At 36.2% G+C, this 17,253-nt stretch overlaps 1 protein-coding gene across 1 annotated transcript; it reads left to right on the top strand.

Moving 5' to 3' along the window:
- Positions 1-1,563: 1,563 nt before the first annotated feature.
- Positions 1,564-2,838, top strand: LOC112763376 (protein FAR1-RELATED SEQUENCE 5-like). Its single transcript, XM_025809064.1, has 3 exons — positions 1,564-1,946; positions 2,010-2,299; positions 2,417-2,838. Exons 1-3 carry the CDS (start codon positions 1,564-1,566, stop codon positions 2,836-2,838), a joined length of 1,095 nt encoding a protein of 364 aa, XP_025664849.1.
- The last annotated feature ends 14,415 nt before the right edge of the window (positions 2,839-17,253 follow it).

Genomic DNA, 17,253 nt, shown 5'->3' with positions numbered 1-17,253 from the left:
ATTTAAAATTCTTAAAAAAACTACTAAACAAACTAAACATATAACTAATAAATTTAAAAATAAATATTAAATTTGTATTTTCCACTGGACTTGAAAAACACTATTAGGCCTCCTATTGCTGTCCTATTGCTCTCCAAAAAGATTCGTCCTCGAATCTGCATATATATCAAAACGAACAAATTAGATACACTGAAAAAAGAGAGAACATAAATTGTCAATTGAGTTAATTAATCTTTTATATATTTTTCAAATAATAAAAATCATAGATGATTGTAACTCAATTTTGTTTTAACCAATCAACTTAGATTTTAATTTATGACTAAATTAATTAATTACTTTGTATGAATTATATTTAGTTTTAACCAATCAATTGGGAATTAAAAAAATTACTTTCCATAATTTAATATAATATCGCAAGATATGTTTGATAATTTGACACAAATGTAAAGGATCATAAAAACCTAAAAGCACAACGTGTAAAAAATTTTCATATTTGTCCAAAAAACAATAATATTTTGGTGATTTCTTCCAAATCCGTGGCAATTCTGTGGGTAAGTTACCCTTGCATATGTGTCATCATCTCAGTCATTGATCAAAAAAATTTTCAACCTTTCATTAATTCATTCATTGTTTATAGCAAAAGCCTTTAATGAACATATACCATAACAAATACTACATTAATTATTGTATACACATATTGTATAGTGTATTGGGGAACATTTGCAATTATAATTTATAATCTCTAACTTTTTTTCATTTTAAAAAATACCCTCCATCTCTTCTTGAAATTCAACATGCATGTCTCAAAACTTGGAAAACGCATAGAGGCCACTACTCACTGGTTTTTTCGCCTTCGTTGTATACCCACTACCCAACCCTGAAATTTGTTATCCTAGAAGACACTACCCAACCCTGTTTGGTTTTTTCGCCTTCGTTCTATACCCAGCGTCCATTTAGCAAGAATGATCTCCTTCGAGTAATAGGTTCCAGAACTGGTGCTCTGGTTCCATCGGATAGGCGTCGACGTCAACTGAGGAGAGGGCGAACGCTAAACTGATGTGGCTCCGGTAGAGAAATTTGTAGCTGAACTTTTGCTTGATCCAAAACTGTGGCTGCTGGAAGCTGGTTTACCAACATTCATTTTTCGGCTGCCTTCGAATTAGGTGCGTCGGATTAGGTAAGGTCACCTCCCTCCGAAAGTGCATTTTTTATCCGTTCAAGCTCAACCTTTGGTTGTCATCATGGTATGTCCAATTAAGTTTTTTTGTTAATCCAGATTAGTTTAATTTGGATGATAGTCTATGCCTTTTAAACGGTTCTCTGTTTAGGATGTTGGGTTGCTATTCTGGAATTAGAAATTAAGTAACATTGTCCAATTCTATGCTGTAGCTAGGTTTGGGGAATTGAAATTAAAACCTTATACTGGGGTCGAAAACAATTAGATTAGTTTAATTGGTTTTGGTTCATTTAATTTTACATGCAACTTAGTTTAGCTTCCTGTAGTTACTACCATTGGCTCTGTTTATTGACATTTTTAGGTAAAATTATGGCAGGGGTTAAATTATGTCCATAAACGAGGATGATGTGAAAAATGATTTTGATAATGATTTGGGTGATGATTTCGATTATCAATCGAATGCAGAAGATGATGCTGAAGACGACGATGTGGATTCGCTGGATTCTACTAGCAAGAGTGAAGAAGTTTGTGGTGTAAAAAGAATAGTAGATTTAATGGTGGAGGATATTTGGAACCTGGAGTTTAGGACAGAGGATGAGGCGTGCCAATTTTATAACACTTATTCTTGTTGGCATGGATTTGTAATGAGGAAGGACGACGTGGTTAGGGATAATCAAGGTAGAATCATTAGTAGGCAACTTGTTTGCAACAAAGAGGGCTCGAGGAATATGAGGTATCTTGATCTGGATGATAGATCAAGGGAGGCAAGGTCAGTAACGTGAACCAAGTGTCCAGCTCGGCTTAGGGTAAAGCTTGACTACGGTTGCGGTAGATGGAAGGTATCATGTTTTGTGGAATCTCACAACCACAATCTGACACCACCCCAATTTGCGCATCTGGTTCTGGCCAATCGTCGTCTCACTGTCATTGATAAAATCCAAGTAGAAAATCTTCATAATTTTGGTGTCAAGACCTGCCATATTATGGGGTATATTGCGTTCCAGAAGGGTGGATATCGTCATGCTGGATTTACACGCAAAGATTTGTACAACTACATTGATCGTTATCGTCGGTCAAAAGTTAAAAATGGGGATGCCAATGCAGCAATAAACTATTTGATTGGCAAGTCAAACAACGATCCGCTGTTCTTTGGAAAGTATATGTTCACTAGTGACGAAAGGCTTGAGCATATTTTTTAGGCAGATGGGCAGTCAATTATCGACTATCACTGATTTGGAGATATTGTTGCCTTTGACTCAACCTACAAGAAGAATAAATACAATAAGCCTTTGGTCATTTTCTCCGGATGCAATCATCACGGGCAGACTGTTATCTTTGGATTCGACCTACTATCCGACGAAACCACAGAGACGTATAAGTGGTTGTTGGAAACCTTTGTTGAAGCGATGGGTGGGAAAAGTGCTAAAACAGTAATAACTGACGGAGACCTTGCCATGCGAGATGCAATCAAGAATGTTCTTCCTGATGCGACCCATCGGTTATGTGGATGGCATCTGCAGAGAAATGCATGTGAAAATATAAAGAATCCTAATTTTCTGCCCGATTTTAAAGGTCTTATATACGACAACAACGACCACAGAGACTTTGATCGGAGATGGGCAGCCATTTTGGATAAGCACAACCTTGTTGGGAGTACCTAGATGGAAAAGACGTATGAAACTCGTGCAATGTGGTCCCATTGTTTCCTCCGGGATAAGTTTTTCGGTTACATAAGGATGACATCACAGTGCGAAGGTATAAATTCTCTCATCAGATTTTATGTTAATCGCAAGAACACCCTCATTGACTTCATGCATAACCTGGATAAGGCCTTAAAGGAGTATAGAAACAACAAATTAATAGCTAACTTTAAGTCTCAGTGCTCAGAGCCAGTGATAATTATCTCGTTGGAGGTATATGAAAGATCTGCATCATGTTATTTCACTCGAAACATTTTTAAAGAAATTCGTAATGAGATTCAGAGGGCAGGGGCTTTGAATATCAAGGTACTAAGCACAACCTTGGACAAGGTCAAGTTCAGTGTGACTGCTCTCGGAGACCCGGCCAAAGATCGATGGGTGGAAGTCGATAGAGGTAAGAATCTGTTCTCGTGCTCGTGCAAGCTGTTTGAATCATGTGGTATTCCCTGTAGTCATGTCTTCTGTGCCATGAAGTTCGAAAACATACTTGAGTTTCCAGATTCGTTGATCTACAAAAGGTGGACAAAGAATGTAAAGAACGAATTTATTAGCACAGAAATGCCTGTGAATGATGACGTCGAAAGGGTCTTAAAGTTTCGAGTTGGTGTATTGGCATCGAATTGCAACAAGTAGTGTGATATTGCTTGCAAGGATCTTGCAGACTTTGATGAAGTCCAGTCTGAACTTGTCAATTTAGTTATCCCCCTGCAGTCACGCAAACAAGGCAACTCAACTCCTAATGTTAACGTGGAAGGCAACAACGATCCCTTTGTTGTCAAAAGCAAAGGAGCCCCTTCCAAGAGGTCTTCTTGGAGGAAGAAGAGAGCATGCTCTAATTGCCACAAGTACGGTCATTACTACAAGCGTTGTCCAGATCTGATGCCGCATAGTGTGGAAGGTAACCCTCGCGATCAATCAGACGGCAATGCATCAGCCAAGGAGTCAGGTTTTAGTCCAAAAAGGTTTGCTAATTCTTTGAGGTCGTTCTCAGTTAAGTCCGAACACCACTTAGGACCTAAGACCAAGGTACGATTTGTTTGTTTATTCTAACTAAGCTCCTGCTACGAAAATCTTCTTCGATGGGTATCCCTTTAAAAACCATTAAACTATGTGAATGTTCCTCTGTTTACGCAGGCTTTTAAAAAGGGTGGAACAAGGAAGTTTACGGTGACGGGTATAAGGAACCGGAAGGGTAAAGACAACACGTTTGATGAGGTAATTGTTTTGAATGTAAACCTCTAATTTCCATCACATGAACTGGGTAAATTAATGAAGATCTCGTTCTTCTTGTTTTAAAAAAAAAATATAAAACAGCGGAGCCTCTATGAAAGTAGTGAATTCATTGACATCGCGTCCATGAATGGATTTTTCAACAAAAATCTCTACTCGTTAACACAGGTGCGATGCGTAAAACTCATGTTAACCACTTTGCGATGAATGACCATTATGCTTTTATGCATGATTATGGTTTCTGATTGGCGATTATCATGTCATAACCAGGTGAAGGAGTCACAGTAGGACAAGGGACATTCATTCACAAATTATGAATGCTTTAATGATGTCATGGATGAAAAATGTGACACACCACATGTGCAGAATGATGTCTGAGATCCATTACCATCGTCAATCCCTTGTCGCAACAAACAAGGATCGTACATGGCATTGTTCGCGTCGATGCATAGGACACTTTAACCAATTGGAAGAATTAGTCTTTTGAATTTAGTGCAATGCAAATATTTGTTATATAATCATGATTTATCGTGATTTACTAACCGCAATGTAATTGCCATTGCTTGGTATTTAGGAGTTTTAATTTGTAGTTATTTACGTTAACTGTGAATATGTTCATTAGGATGATAATTATGTTGAATAATATGTATGTGTTTTGCTTACATTGCTGTATTCTAGTTGCAGTTAATTGTGGTTGCAATTGGGGTAAGGAGTTCCTACCATTGTGATTTTGCAATACAGTTGATCAATTAGAGTTACATTAATGGATTTTTTCCCTACTTAGTGCATTAGGATGATAGTTATGTTCAATAATATATATGTGTTTTGCTTACATTGTTGTATTTTAGTTGCAGTTAATTGTGGTTACATTTGGGGTAACGAGTTCCTACCATTGTGATTTTGCAATACAGTTGATCAATTAGACTGCAAACATTTCTTACCCGGGGTTGAATTGTGCCTCGATGGTTGTAAATATCTTTTGTTACTTTTAGGTTGTGAATCTCTTTTGTTATTATGAATTTCTTATCTTCATCGGAATTTTTTTTCGGAGCAATGGCCTCCTGTGTATGAAAGCGGTTTCAAATATAGCAAACCATTTTAGGAGATTCGTTATGTGTCATGAATCTGTTATAGATAAAGCAAAAAACATAAACATAAACACATTTATATTTGAGCATATCATATTTCGATTATTAGGAACAATAACATTTTGAATATGTTAATCTTAGAAACTGACAGAATTTAACATTAGGAACAATAACAATTTGAAACCGAACGGACATTTCCTTTAACATTAGCGAATGTTTCTCTGTGTTCAGCTTTTTGACTACAACATGACTTTGATAAGAAGGGTTTTGCTTCCTGGGATTTCTACCTGAACGTTTCTAAAATGTGTTCATTTGGCATCCGTAACATTGTAGAGTATTATTACCTGATATAAAAAATTAATAAACAATCACTGTAACAAAAGGAACAAGTGAAGACATTTCAAGAAAGCAAAGACTGCAAGATTATAATTACTTGATTCATCCAGCCATTTGAACATGCAACTCACCCATGTAGTCACCCAACACCCAACAGTCGCCTCTTGCAAAAAAAAAAAAAAATTAAAGTTGTCATCAATTTGTATTAAGCATACGAATCTCATTAAGTAGTTATAGAAGCATCAGATATAGTGAATTAACAACAACAGTACAACAACAATGGAAGTGTTATAATTTATATTAAGCAAATGAAGGTCATTAAGGAATTATAGAAGCAACATATATAGTTAATTCACAGGGACACTACAACAACAAACTTGTGTTATTAATTGTATCGCGTCGGGTTTGTCCACTTCATTCTCTCTCATTGTATTGTCTTAAATAGAAACTGGAAAGGGCTATCAAAACTGATGGCCTTGGAAGTTCCAGCGGGGATGGAATGAATGTATGGGATGGCTTGAACGTAAAACGTAGCAAGAAAGAAGATGATAGTATTTGGTTGAATGCACTCCGAAACAAAAAATTGTAGAGTTATTCGAATAAAAGCATGTGTACTTTGTGATTCTTGAATACAAAGGAGAAGCTAGATTTAAGTTCGTGGTGATCCGTTTGAGTGACTCGGAGATTGAATACTCAAGTTTGAGAAGTTTCCATAATTCTCACCCCCATATGAATCGGAAAATTATTTCCCAAATGGTAATGATCGTCGTCATAGAAATTGGTCAAACTCGAATATTCAATCCCCGATTCACTCAAACGCCTCACTAAGATCCTAAATCTAGATTCTCCTTCATATTCAAAAACTATGAAATACCAAAGCTTTAATTCCAATAACTACACAACTCTGTACCAGTATTCACACAACCAAGCACTACCATCTCCCTCCTTCCCTATGTTACGTTTATCCCATACAAGACGATTGAAAATGCATTTGTCTTACAAGTTTTTTATCGATTTTGACAACCCAACAATTATTCATTTGGATATGAACTACATACATAAAATTTATCTATTCTGATACTAACCGATTTGTGAGAGGGCGTCGCCGCATCAATTTGACATACATAATGCGTACCTCCAACTCCGGCTCCTCCTCATGCATGTGGTTGAGATTGTGTTAGAATAACTTCCATTAAGACATTATGTGTTAATTAATACTAAGCTACTAGTAGTATAACAAAATCAGTTGCTAGTTTGTAATTTGTAATGAAGGTCATAGACAACCGGTAAATCCGATATCGTTGGAACTACCAACCGGAAATAAAATAAAAGGAAAATGGAGCATGAAAGAAGATATCAGTGTTTCACTGAATGAAGGTTGGCACAGAATTTATGAGTTACTAGGATTAAAGCATGGATATTTTGTGGTTTTTAAGCGTAACAGTTAATCCAAATTCAAATTCACGGTGATTCGTTCGAGTACCTCAGAGATTGATTATTCAAGTTTGAGAAATTTTCATAACGATCGCCACCTTCCGAATCGGAAAATCATTTCCCACATAGCAGTGATCATCATGGAAAGTTCTCAAACTAGAATAATCAACTTCCGAGTCACCCTAATGGATCACAAGGAATTTAAACTAGGATTTACCGTAACACGTACATACCACAAAATACACCGACTTTAATCCCTGTAACTCGAGAACTCTATACCAAACCTTCATTCAACGAAACGCTAACCTCTTCTTTCTTACTCTCTTTTGCATTTATTTCATTTTCGGTTGATAATTCCAACGAATTCCAATTTATGAGTATGCTCCACTATCTAGATAATACTTACCCATTACATTAATCTTCGAAATGACCCACAAGAAAATAAAACAAATGCCCTTTTATTCGGTTTTCTCCGCACAAAATTTGAACAGCTTATTTTCTAACGGCATACACAAAGCTAAGTACAATAGTACGTACCGATTCAGCAGGAGTGGGCGGAAGGAATACAGCTCCAGGCACTGTTTATAGATAGCTAATTCATCCAACCCGAAGCAAGGAAGATGGTCATCTAGCATCAATTTTTACTACTCCAGTGATCCCGTACAATCCAACATCAGCCTGTACCAAATCAACATATGTAGACACGTAATAATAGTCAGAATTCGACCCTCCAACAAACAAGTTCATCAACACAGTTAATACATCACACTGTATAATAAGTGGTTGTTAAGCTTACATTTGTTCCAGTATGGATGTATAGCGCCTTCATACATCCTTCGTGCACCAGCAAAGGTTGTTCACCATTATCGTCACTATTGTTTGCATGCACCTCATCCGTTTGTGTTTCTGGATAGCCGGTGGCCTGATCTTTTACCTAAGTACCAACCTGGTTGCACAAACAACGATGCGAAAAATCAAAAGGACAGTAATTCACAATCAACAAAGCAAAAATACCATATATTCACATACCCGAAAAATACGGATCCACCAAACTGCTACTAACCCTGTTGCGATTGGGTATTAGGATTTTCGTCAATTTCCTTTCCCGGTGGCCACAACCTACTCTGTGGTGTTACCTATGTTTCAACCCCTATCCATTTGATTTCAAATTGAAAAAAAATATAGCAAATGAGAAAGACACATTTTCCCATTATCAATAATGTAGAAAGTCAATCATCCTAATCCAAGACGAAACGAATGAGTACTTACGATGAAGAGATGAATTTTAACGCCCGAAAGGTACTCACCACCACTAACATGATAGGCCAGACGACTTAAGAAGATTATATAGAATTATCAGGCGACCGACTTTGATGATGAATATGGATCTGCATCTGATGACATATGCTTAGGGTTTCCTTCGAATATAGTTGGTTTCCTCCTTCTGATAACATGTGGCTTTCTTCAAAATATTTCTGGTGTGTGCGTTCTTCTAGAGTCACCCTTTTTTTGTTTAACATTTCCTAGGCTAAGAAAACCAAAAAAAATAAAAACCCACAACACATCGGACATTCAACCCTGAGTAGATCTAATCCCATCTACAATAAATTACCCAACATTGAGTCATTAATAAAAAAAGATACATTAACATAAACATGCGGTTCAGTTGTCTTTCTCATTGATTGGGCCGGATTTTTTTTTAAAAGTATGTGCAATTACGGAAAAAAATTCTCATGTAACCAAATTCCAAAATAAAAAACAATTAGTTCTCCAACGAAGAATGGTTTAAGAATTGTAGTTTAAAAAAATGTTGACTGGATATTAAAGGCAAAAAAAAAAAAAACTGTTTGTTCCCCAAAGGAATAAGCCCATTCTGGCATTTTTCCAAAAAAAAAAGGCTATTCTGCCATTTGATCTTAACAAAAAAAAAGATTTCCAGCTAGTTACGGTTCAGAATGCCAATTATAACCGTACGACAAATTACATCATTGGCAAATGCGAATCTGCATGAAGTTAATATCCAAAATTGTTTTCAAAATACATGACATACTAAAAAGCAAATAGAATTGTTCAACAACCAACTAACAGATAATTGAGTTTCATACTTCCTAAACTATGGGAAAAGTTTCCTCATCATAAGGCATCCTATCTGCATCGAACCTGGATGATTGTGATTGGCTCAGTAGATATCACCTCGAAGATCCCCACACCACCTGCCTTGAAGTTGCACAATGAAGCAAAATTTTTCCATCCTCCAGAAATAACGCTGAAGCTACCGTCCCTTTTTCCACTGTACCTTGTGTATGTAGCTTCGACCTCTATGTGGCCGTGTGTAAGGATGAGAGGGTGCCTCTAAGCAGTGAAGTGACTCAGATGAGGGACATTGGACTGATTTTAATACAAGATATTTAAGTAACTATCAGCTAATTTAATCCTTCTTCAGTAAAAAATATTTTAAACAACAAGTTAGGACAAGTATACGCTTACTAACAATCTAGATGACATCATGCGAGAAGTTAGTTCCATCACAAAAATGGCCACTTGGTAGATACCTTATCAGCAACGGCTTTAGCCCTGGCTGAATGAGGGATGTTGATACACCTTGCAGTTTGAAAGTTACCAGTCCTTATATATGGTGGTTCTGCCGGATCACGGAGCTGGTATGAATTCTCAATGCCACCAAAATCTAATATCCGGACTTAGAAATTAGAGTTTCCTTTGTGCTTGAAATAGAGCATGGAGTCCAGATTGATTTTGTACATCTAGTAGAACTCTTGCCAGCCACGCGTCAAGGCAATTTTGCCATTTTGCATTGGTGACCAAAAGCATCGAAAGTGGTTGTTCCTTCCGTCAGGCACAACCAGGTCCAGGAACGGGGTACGGTTTGGGAGCTCATCCGAAGTTATCGGTAATGACTGTTACACAGTAGTCAAGTTCGGTCAAAACATCGATAGCGTCACGTAATGTTTGAATTCAAAGGGTTTGTAGTCAAGGGAGGTGATTTACCAGTTTGAATATTGATGGCCTTATTACTGGCTTCAGAAACCTCAACTTGTAGTTATTCGTGCTACCCTGATCGACATGTAGCTTTCTCTTACCCTTGTCCCTGGAAGACGTCATCTATGGCAACTGCAAAACAGAATTCACGGCCACAATCGAATCAAATCAGAGTTCATGATAAAAACCTCATACAAGTGACACTTACAGTTCAAAATCTACAGACATGCATCTTTTTGTTATTGGAAAGCAAGTGGTTCAATTTTTCCACAAACAGTGCAATTTCTGTTTCATGAAACATGTGAATGTTGTGAAAGTTTGAATCCTTAACAGAACAATCTTAAGCAAACCTAAATGCAAAAGTTCTTTTTCGGATGAACAAATGCAAAACGAATATCCTTCACTGGTTCCTTTCAAAACTCTTAAGTTATTTTTATTGATTTTACTACCATTAAATTTTTATTAACTGGACATTGCTTGAAGATGGTGATAATTACTAATCGCTATCAGGAGAAGATTTAGCATAGAGGTTTACCTTGGTCGGCGTTCACGCTGGGTTGAAGCTCTTGGAGTCGAAACCTTCAGCAGCAAGGGGTGTTGCTTGGGGTTACAAGGAGGAGTGTTTTATGAAAAAACATGGATACTGAAAAGGGAACTTAAGTTGCACACTTTTGAGATATAAAAAAATGTTTAATTTTAATTTTAAATTAAGTATTAAAACGTTCCGTTTTTAAAGTTCTTAAACACATAATCCGTTCTATACTTCTATCCCAATCCTAACTCCCCGTAAATCCCCTTCATGAATGCTTGCAGTTTATAAAAACGTCAAAAAAATTATTTTTCCTTCAAAAACATTTAATTTCATTGGAAAATTAATCTTCAACGTCTTTTACTAACCAAATAATGCTAGAAAAAAAAACTTGTTGAAGGTTGAAACACAGTTTACGATTTAAATTTAAATTTCAAATTCCTTTGATTACAGGGATTATAGATAACTACTAGTATTTCCTTGGAAAATTAAATTCTTTAATGTTTGTTATTAACGAAATTGATGCTAAAATAAAATGTTACTGGTTGAAACACACTTTATGAGTTTAATTAAACGTCAAGAAAAAATTAAGATTATACTTGGAAAATTAAATTCTTTATTGTTTGTTACTTCCCAAATAAATGCATGAAAACAATATGACTAGTTTAACACACCTTATTACTAAAATTTAAAATTTCAATTCTCTTGAGTACTGGATTTCTTGATAAGTAACACTATATAACAAATAAATTAGTTTCCATACAATTTAGTTTTAAAAATAAATAATTTTCAAAATTTATTTTACAAAAATCCAGTGCCTGGGATAATAATTTTCAAAAAAAATTGGGATAAGATCAAATGTGATTCAATTAAAGAGGACCTATGCAAATTTTTCTTATTCTAAACGAGACATTCCCAACCCATTTGGGTAATCAATTTAAGGGGAATGTCAATTTAAGTTTTCCAAACATTAGGATAAGCAAAGTAATTTCCTAATACTAACTCCTTCACCTGAATACCACCGAGTTGAATTTACAGGTTTTAATTCTCATTAACAACATCCATAAATTCTCAACTAACATATCAAAAACAAAAAGACGTATCGCCCATTAATCATTCCCTTCCTCTGCTGCACTCCCGTGGGCTATCCCTTGACACGAAAACCTCCTCCAGCTTTCCAGTGATCGGACCACCATGGAACCTGCATTTCGGTAAGCTTCTCCATCTTCAATCACCTTTGATCACAACTCACCTCCATGCTGTATCTGTCAAGCATTAAACGGATCACATTTTCAAATCTGCATGCAGAATGTGTTCAAGTCTTTGTGCTACAACAAATAACGAGTCACACATAGGCTATAAATCAACTGTTATTTAGCTTTCATTCCTGGGTTGTTCATTAGTTTTTGTCTGTTCGTGTTGGTTAGGTATGTTAACGCATTGAGGAACATACAATAGTCATACAACCAATTTTATGTCTTCGGCCTCTTCGCAAAAGATGTACGTTCATGCAAAACTGTTACTTGGTTCATTGATATGCATATGATCAAATATCTTTTGAACATTAATGTGCCATGGTTGTGTATTGTTTAACTACAAGATGATATCAAATTCTCACCTCATATCGTACATCTATTCAAGTGGTACACCACGACGGATCTTTATTTTATAGACACTCAAGACAACTGCCTCCACCTGATGCCCAAGAGAGACGGTGACAGGTTCTGGATTAAGGCAGCTGACATAGGGAGGATACGACGCATGTATAGACGATCTCCTTTGCTTAATGTTGAGCTGAGGTACGTTGCTTGGGGTGTCTTCTACATGATCGTCAGGAACATTAATCGGAAAGAAGAACCTCCCTGGTGTCGTTGACGAACTGTATGCATCGAAGGTGTTGCCCAAACATATTACACACAGCCTAGAGTCGAGGTGTGGAGCTTACTTCAACAAAGAGGCCCAACTAAGAGTCTTCGAAACAGAGATGTTCCTTAGGGCGCACCGTCAGAGCCAAGAACACCATCATCTGGATACTCAGCAATCAAAGTAAGCAAAAACTAATGCACTGTTATCTGCACTAAATTGTTATGTATCCAATTGTTATGCCTAATTTTTGGAACTTTACTACAGTGTAAACAAGAGGCAATAAGGTGGGGGGGGAGGGGATGAGGCAGGTCCTAGTAAGCGGCAGCGACCCACAACCTCACCTGACGCGTCCGTCAACCAAGGATCATCTTAGCGGGTACCTGGATATCTTTAAAATTTCATATGTTATGTATTTATGGTTAAATGTTTTTGGGATTGTGTTATTTACTCTATAATGTTCTTTTATAAACATTATGTGAATGTTTGTATATGTTTTTAAATACCTGAACAGCTTCAACGGATCAAGTAAATAGTAACCCACATGAATGCTGGGTTTATTCCAATTCTGCATGTACTTATGTGTTTTCTTTTTTGGGTCATACATACACACCTACACAGTCACTAACACACACAAATTTTTGGCTACCACTGCTAGCAATTGAACTGCTCTGCCTTTACTTTGAGGCAAATACTTTTGCCACAACATCTCATGCCTCAGCCCATGTACTTTTGTGTTAAGTTGGATGCCTTGCCGGTTCAGGGTTTTAAAAAAAAAAGATTTTGAAAGTAGCATGTTGATAAATTATTAAAATCTGAACAGGTCCATTGTCACTGGCCCGTTTACCTTTAAATTGGATTTTTTGGGCATACTGTGCAAAGCTACACATTTTTTAATTTTTTTTTACAAAAGCTTTAAAGCCCTTGAAACAAAATTAAAACTGAAATGATAAACAACCACAGACACGATGTCAAACTAAAAGGGTGCTATTCAAGTTGTATGGTAACAATAAAAAAAACCTGGTATCTCCAGTAAGTTTCTCCCAAGAAATTCGAAAAATGTCAATCTAAAAGGTTTAACAAAAGCTTTAGAGCTAAAACAAAAATGATAAACAACCACAGGCCCCAATGCAGAATATGTCAAACTCAAAGAGTGCTATTCAAGTTGTATGGTAACAAAAAAAGAAACCTGGTATCTCCAGTAAGTTTCTCCCAACAAATTAAAAAAATATCAATCTGAAAGGTTTAACAAAAGCTTTAGAGCTAAAACAAAAATGATCAACAACCATAGACACCATGCAGAAAATGTCAAATAAAAAGGGTGCTATTCAAGGTGTATGGTTAGCAAAAAAAACCTATTATCTTCCCTAAGTTTCTCTAAACAAATTCCAAAAATGTCAGATTAAAAGGGTGCTGTTCAAGGTGTACAGTTCCAAAAAAAACCTGGTATCTCCCGTAAGTTTTTCCCACCAAATTCTACTACATCATAACATCGTTGTAAAAGACTAAAAACAACATGAACTTAATTACGGGTAACTCGTTCCTTCTATTCGAATTTAAGCACTCATGACCGCAGTCAAAGAATGAAACAGATTCTTCGGAATTGATGACAAAAACCAGGAAAAAATGATGGACGGAAAGTTTAAATTGGTTAAATAACTGACCATTCGTGATTTTGTTCCTTTATATCTCAATGGTTTCTAATTCCACGTAGGTTGATTATCAGCTCTAATTACAGTAACAAATTTTGCTGTAAATGAACAAAAAAGTAACACTGACCTTCATCGTGGACAGTATACTAATCGAGACAGCGAACATGTGTTCCTGTCCACTATCTGATCCAACAATTCATCCCGTGTATTATATGATGAACAACATTTTTGTCCCCCATGATAATACGCGGGATCGAGGCGTCATTGAAAAGAACGAAAGCAAAATCATCAGAGTCTTTGTCCTTACGAGGCATGACTATAACCTTATGAACCACTTGACCATACAAGTTGGAGAAAAACTCAGCAATGGCTTCCGCATTGGGCATAGACTCTCGACCGAAGCACACAGTCAGTGTCTTTGGATGCTCCTCGTCGTCCAGCTCCTTGGAGACGTACTTTTGCTTTCCCATTTCTTGCTTAGTTTGTCTTCCTCCTTGTTGCATGTGGATTCGTCGGGCATTGTAATGTCTACTCAATGCCTCTGGTGCAACAGAGGTACCCTCATCCTGTGTCTTGAAACCCAATAATTTTGCGGGATTCCTCTGATACTCTAACCACACGGCATCCATGGTGAGGTCGTCTAGAATTCTAGAGCAAATATTTGAAAGGGATTCGGGAATTAGGGGTAGCAGCACGGATCTCATCCCATGAACCTGAGATATGGTGACCTCAGTTTTCAATGCAGTTGAGAGTGTTTTGAGTTTTGTTTTTTTTTCACAACACCAGCCAACACGGGAGATAATAGGCATTGCAGACAGATGACACAATCCTCAGCAAGATTATTCATAAACCAGCTCTCTTTTACCGTGGCATTTTGTAGAAGACCACTCAGTCCCATGGTCTCCAATGACAGTAGAAAGGCCATGACCATCAAGGACTGAGTAACGTCACGGTGAAGGACTTGTGTTAGGGTCTTGAATGCAGTTCGGTCGGTTCCATGGAATATATCCAAACATTCTACTGCCATGCTTGCCGGCTTCTTTCTAGTATCCATTTTCTACGAGGCAGAATATGGAACGATATAGTTTTGTAGTAGTATTTTGTGCGTATTCCACCAACTCGAAGCCTCCCTCTTGTACGCATGCAGCATGGTCTCTACTTTATTGCATCATGTTGCTCATTGTCCTAGACTAACCATCACCTACCTTGGAATATTAATTAATGAATAGCCTTAATTATTAATTATGTGGTATATGGATACACTTGGTGCAATTAAGAGTTTCTTCTTCTAATAAAACCTCACTAACCTTTACCTAATATGGAGAAATTGAAGTTTAATTGAGTAAACCTTTACGATTCATGGTTTATACCAAGAAAAACAAAAAACAATTATAAGGGTTCTTGAATAATTCTTTTAGAGTGTATGCTTTAGTACCTAAGGTTTTATCAGTGCATATAGTTTAGTTTATGGTTTAGGCTGTACGGTCTAGTATTTAAAGGTCCAGTGCGTATAGTTTTCGATTTACGGTTTAGTGTGTGTTTGGATTAGAGTTGGTCAAAGTGGAGTTTGAATGAAAGTGATTTTGTAAAATTGATTCTGGATAGAAGTGAGTTTGTGCCAACATGATATATGTTTGGCAATTCTATACTAAAATTGATTTTGATAAAATGAAATTGTTTGGATAATATTAGTTAAAATCACTTTTAGATAGATAATTAGTTAATTACTAAAAAAATATAATATTAAATTATAACATTATTTTTTAGTATATTTAATCATTTTTTATACTTCTTTTAGTATATTTTTAATATAATATTTTTTATAAAATTCTATTTTAGCTTGTTATAACTTTTTAATAAAAATTAATATTTATTTATTAAATTAAAAATAACATATAAAATAATATATTTTAGTACTTTTTATGAGTACTCTCAATAATCTTATTTTGTTTACTGTTGTGGATTCTAATTTTTTACTAATTATGTTTTTATTATTATTTATAATTAATTTTTTAATTTATCATTTTCAATTGGATCAATAATACATATTATAACAAATTAGAATAATAAACAATGAACAAGAATTATAATAATAAATTTTACGATGTCAAACAAAAAAATATTCTATAATTTTGTTAGTACTCTCAGTATTCTTTTATTTAGTAAAATTTACGGTTTATGCTGTGAGGTTTTGTATTTAAGGGACCAGTGCGTATAGTTTACGATTTACGATTTAGGGTTTAGGTTTTACGGTTGTGTGGTTTAGGGTTAGTTCCTTCCGGTTTAGGGTTCACGATTTACGGTTCAGGTTCAGCGGTTTAAGATATGCGGTTTCTGGTTCAATGCGTAGAGTTCACGGTTTTCTGTTTAAGGTTTAGCTTCTAGGGTTTACGGTTCCCAGTTTACTTTCTATGGTATACTGGATTAGGATTTACGGTTTATGCTATAAAGTCTTGTATTTAAGGGACTAGTGCGTATAGTTTACAATTTATGGTTTAAGGTTTAGGTTTTACAGTTATGTGGTTTAGGGTTAGTTCCTTCCGATTTAGGGTTCACGATTTACGGTTCAGGTTCATCGGTTGAAGGTATGTGGTTTCCGGTTCAATGTGTAGAGTTTACGGTTTTCTGTTTACGGTTTAGCTTCTAGGGTTTACGGTTCCCAGTTTACTTTCTATGGTATACTGGTTTAGGATTTACGGTTTATACTATGAGGTCTTGTATTTAAGGGACCAGTGCGTATAATTTACTATTTACGGTTTAGGGATTAGATTTTTACGGTTGTGTGGTTTAGGGTTAGTTTATTCCGGTTTAAGGTTTACAATTCACGGTTCAGGTTCAGCGGTTTAAGGTATGTGTTTCCGGTTCAATGCGTAGAGTTTACGATTTTCTATTTACGGTTTAGCTTCTAGGGCTTACGGTTCCCAGTTTACTTTCTATGGTATACTGGTTTAGGATTTACGGTTTAGGCTGTACGGTCTAGTATTTAAGGGTCCAGTGCGTATAGTTTACAATTTACGGTTTAGGGTATATGTTTTACGGTTGTGTAGTTTAGGGTTAGTTCTTTCCGGTTTAGGGTTCACGATTCATGTTTCAGGTTCAGCGGTTTAAGGTATACGGTTTTCGGTTCAATACGTAGAGTTTACAGTTTTCTGTTTACGGTTCAGCTTCTAGAGTTTACGGTTCCCAGTTTACTTTCTATGGTATACTGGTTTAGGGTTTACGGTTTATACGGTGAGGTCTTGTATTT

Source organism: Arachis hypogaea, chromosome 17 (assembly GCF_003086295.3).
Source record: "Arachis hypogaea cultivar Tifrunner chromosome 17, arahy.Tifrunner.gnm2.J5K5, whole genome shotgun sequence".
Taxonomy (NCBI): Eukaryota; Viridiplantae; Streptophyta; class Magnoliopsida; order Fabales; family Fabaceae; genus Arachis; species Arachis hypogaea.
The sequence above is the reverse complement of the archived record's forward strand: the minus strand, read 5'-3'. Positions and strand labels throughout refer to the sequence as shown.

Excerpts from the sequence above, each read along its gene's own strand:
- LOC112763376 (XM_025809064.1), top strand. The coding sequence starts at position 1,564 with ATGTCCATAAACGAGGATGATGTGAAAAATGATTTTGATAATGATTTG. Across the intron at positions 1,947-2,009 it reads GATAGATCAAGGGAGGCAAG|ATGGAAGGTATCATGTTTTG; the intron begins GTCAGTAACGTG and ends CGGTTGCGGTAG. Across the intron at positions 2,300-2,416 it reads AGCAATAAACTATTTGATTG|ATATTGTTGCCTTTGACTCA; the intron begins GCAAGTCAAACA and ends ACTGATTTGGAG.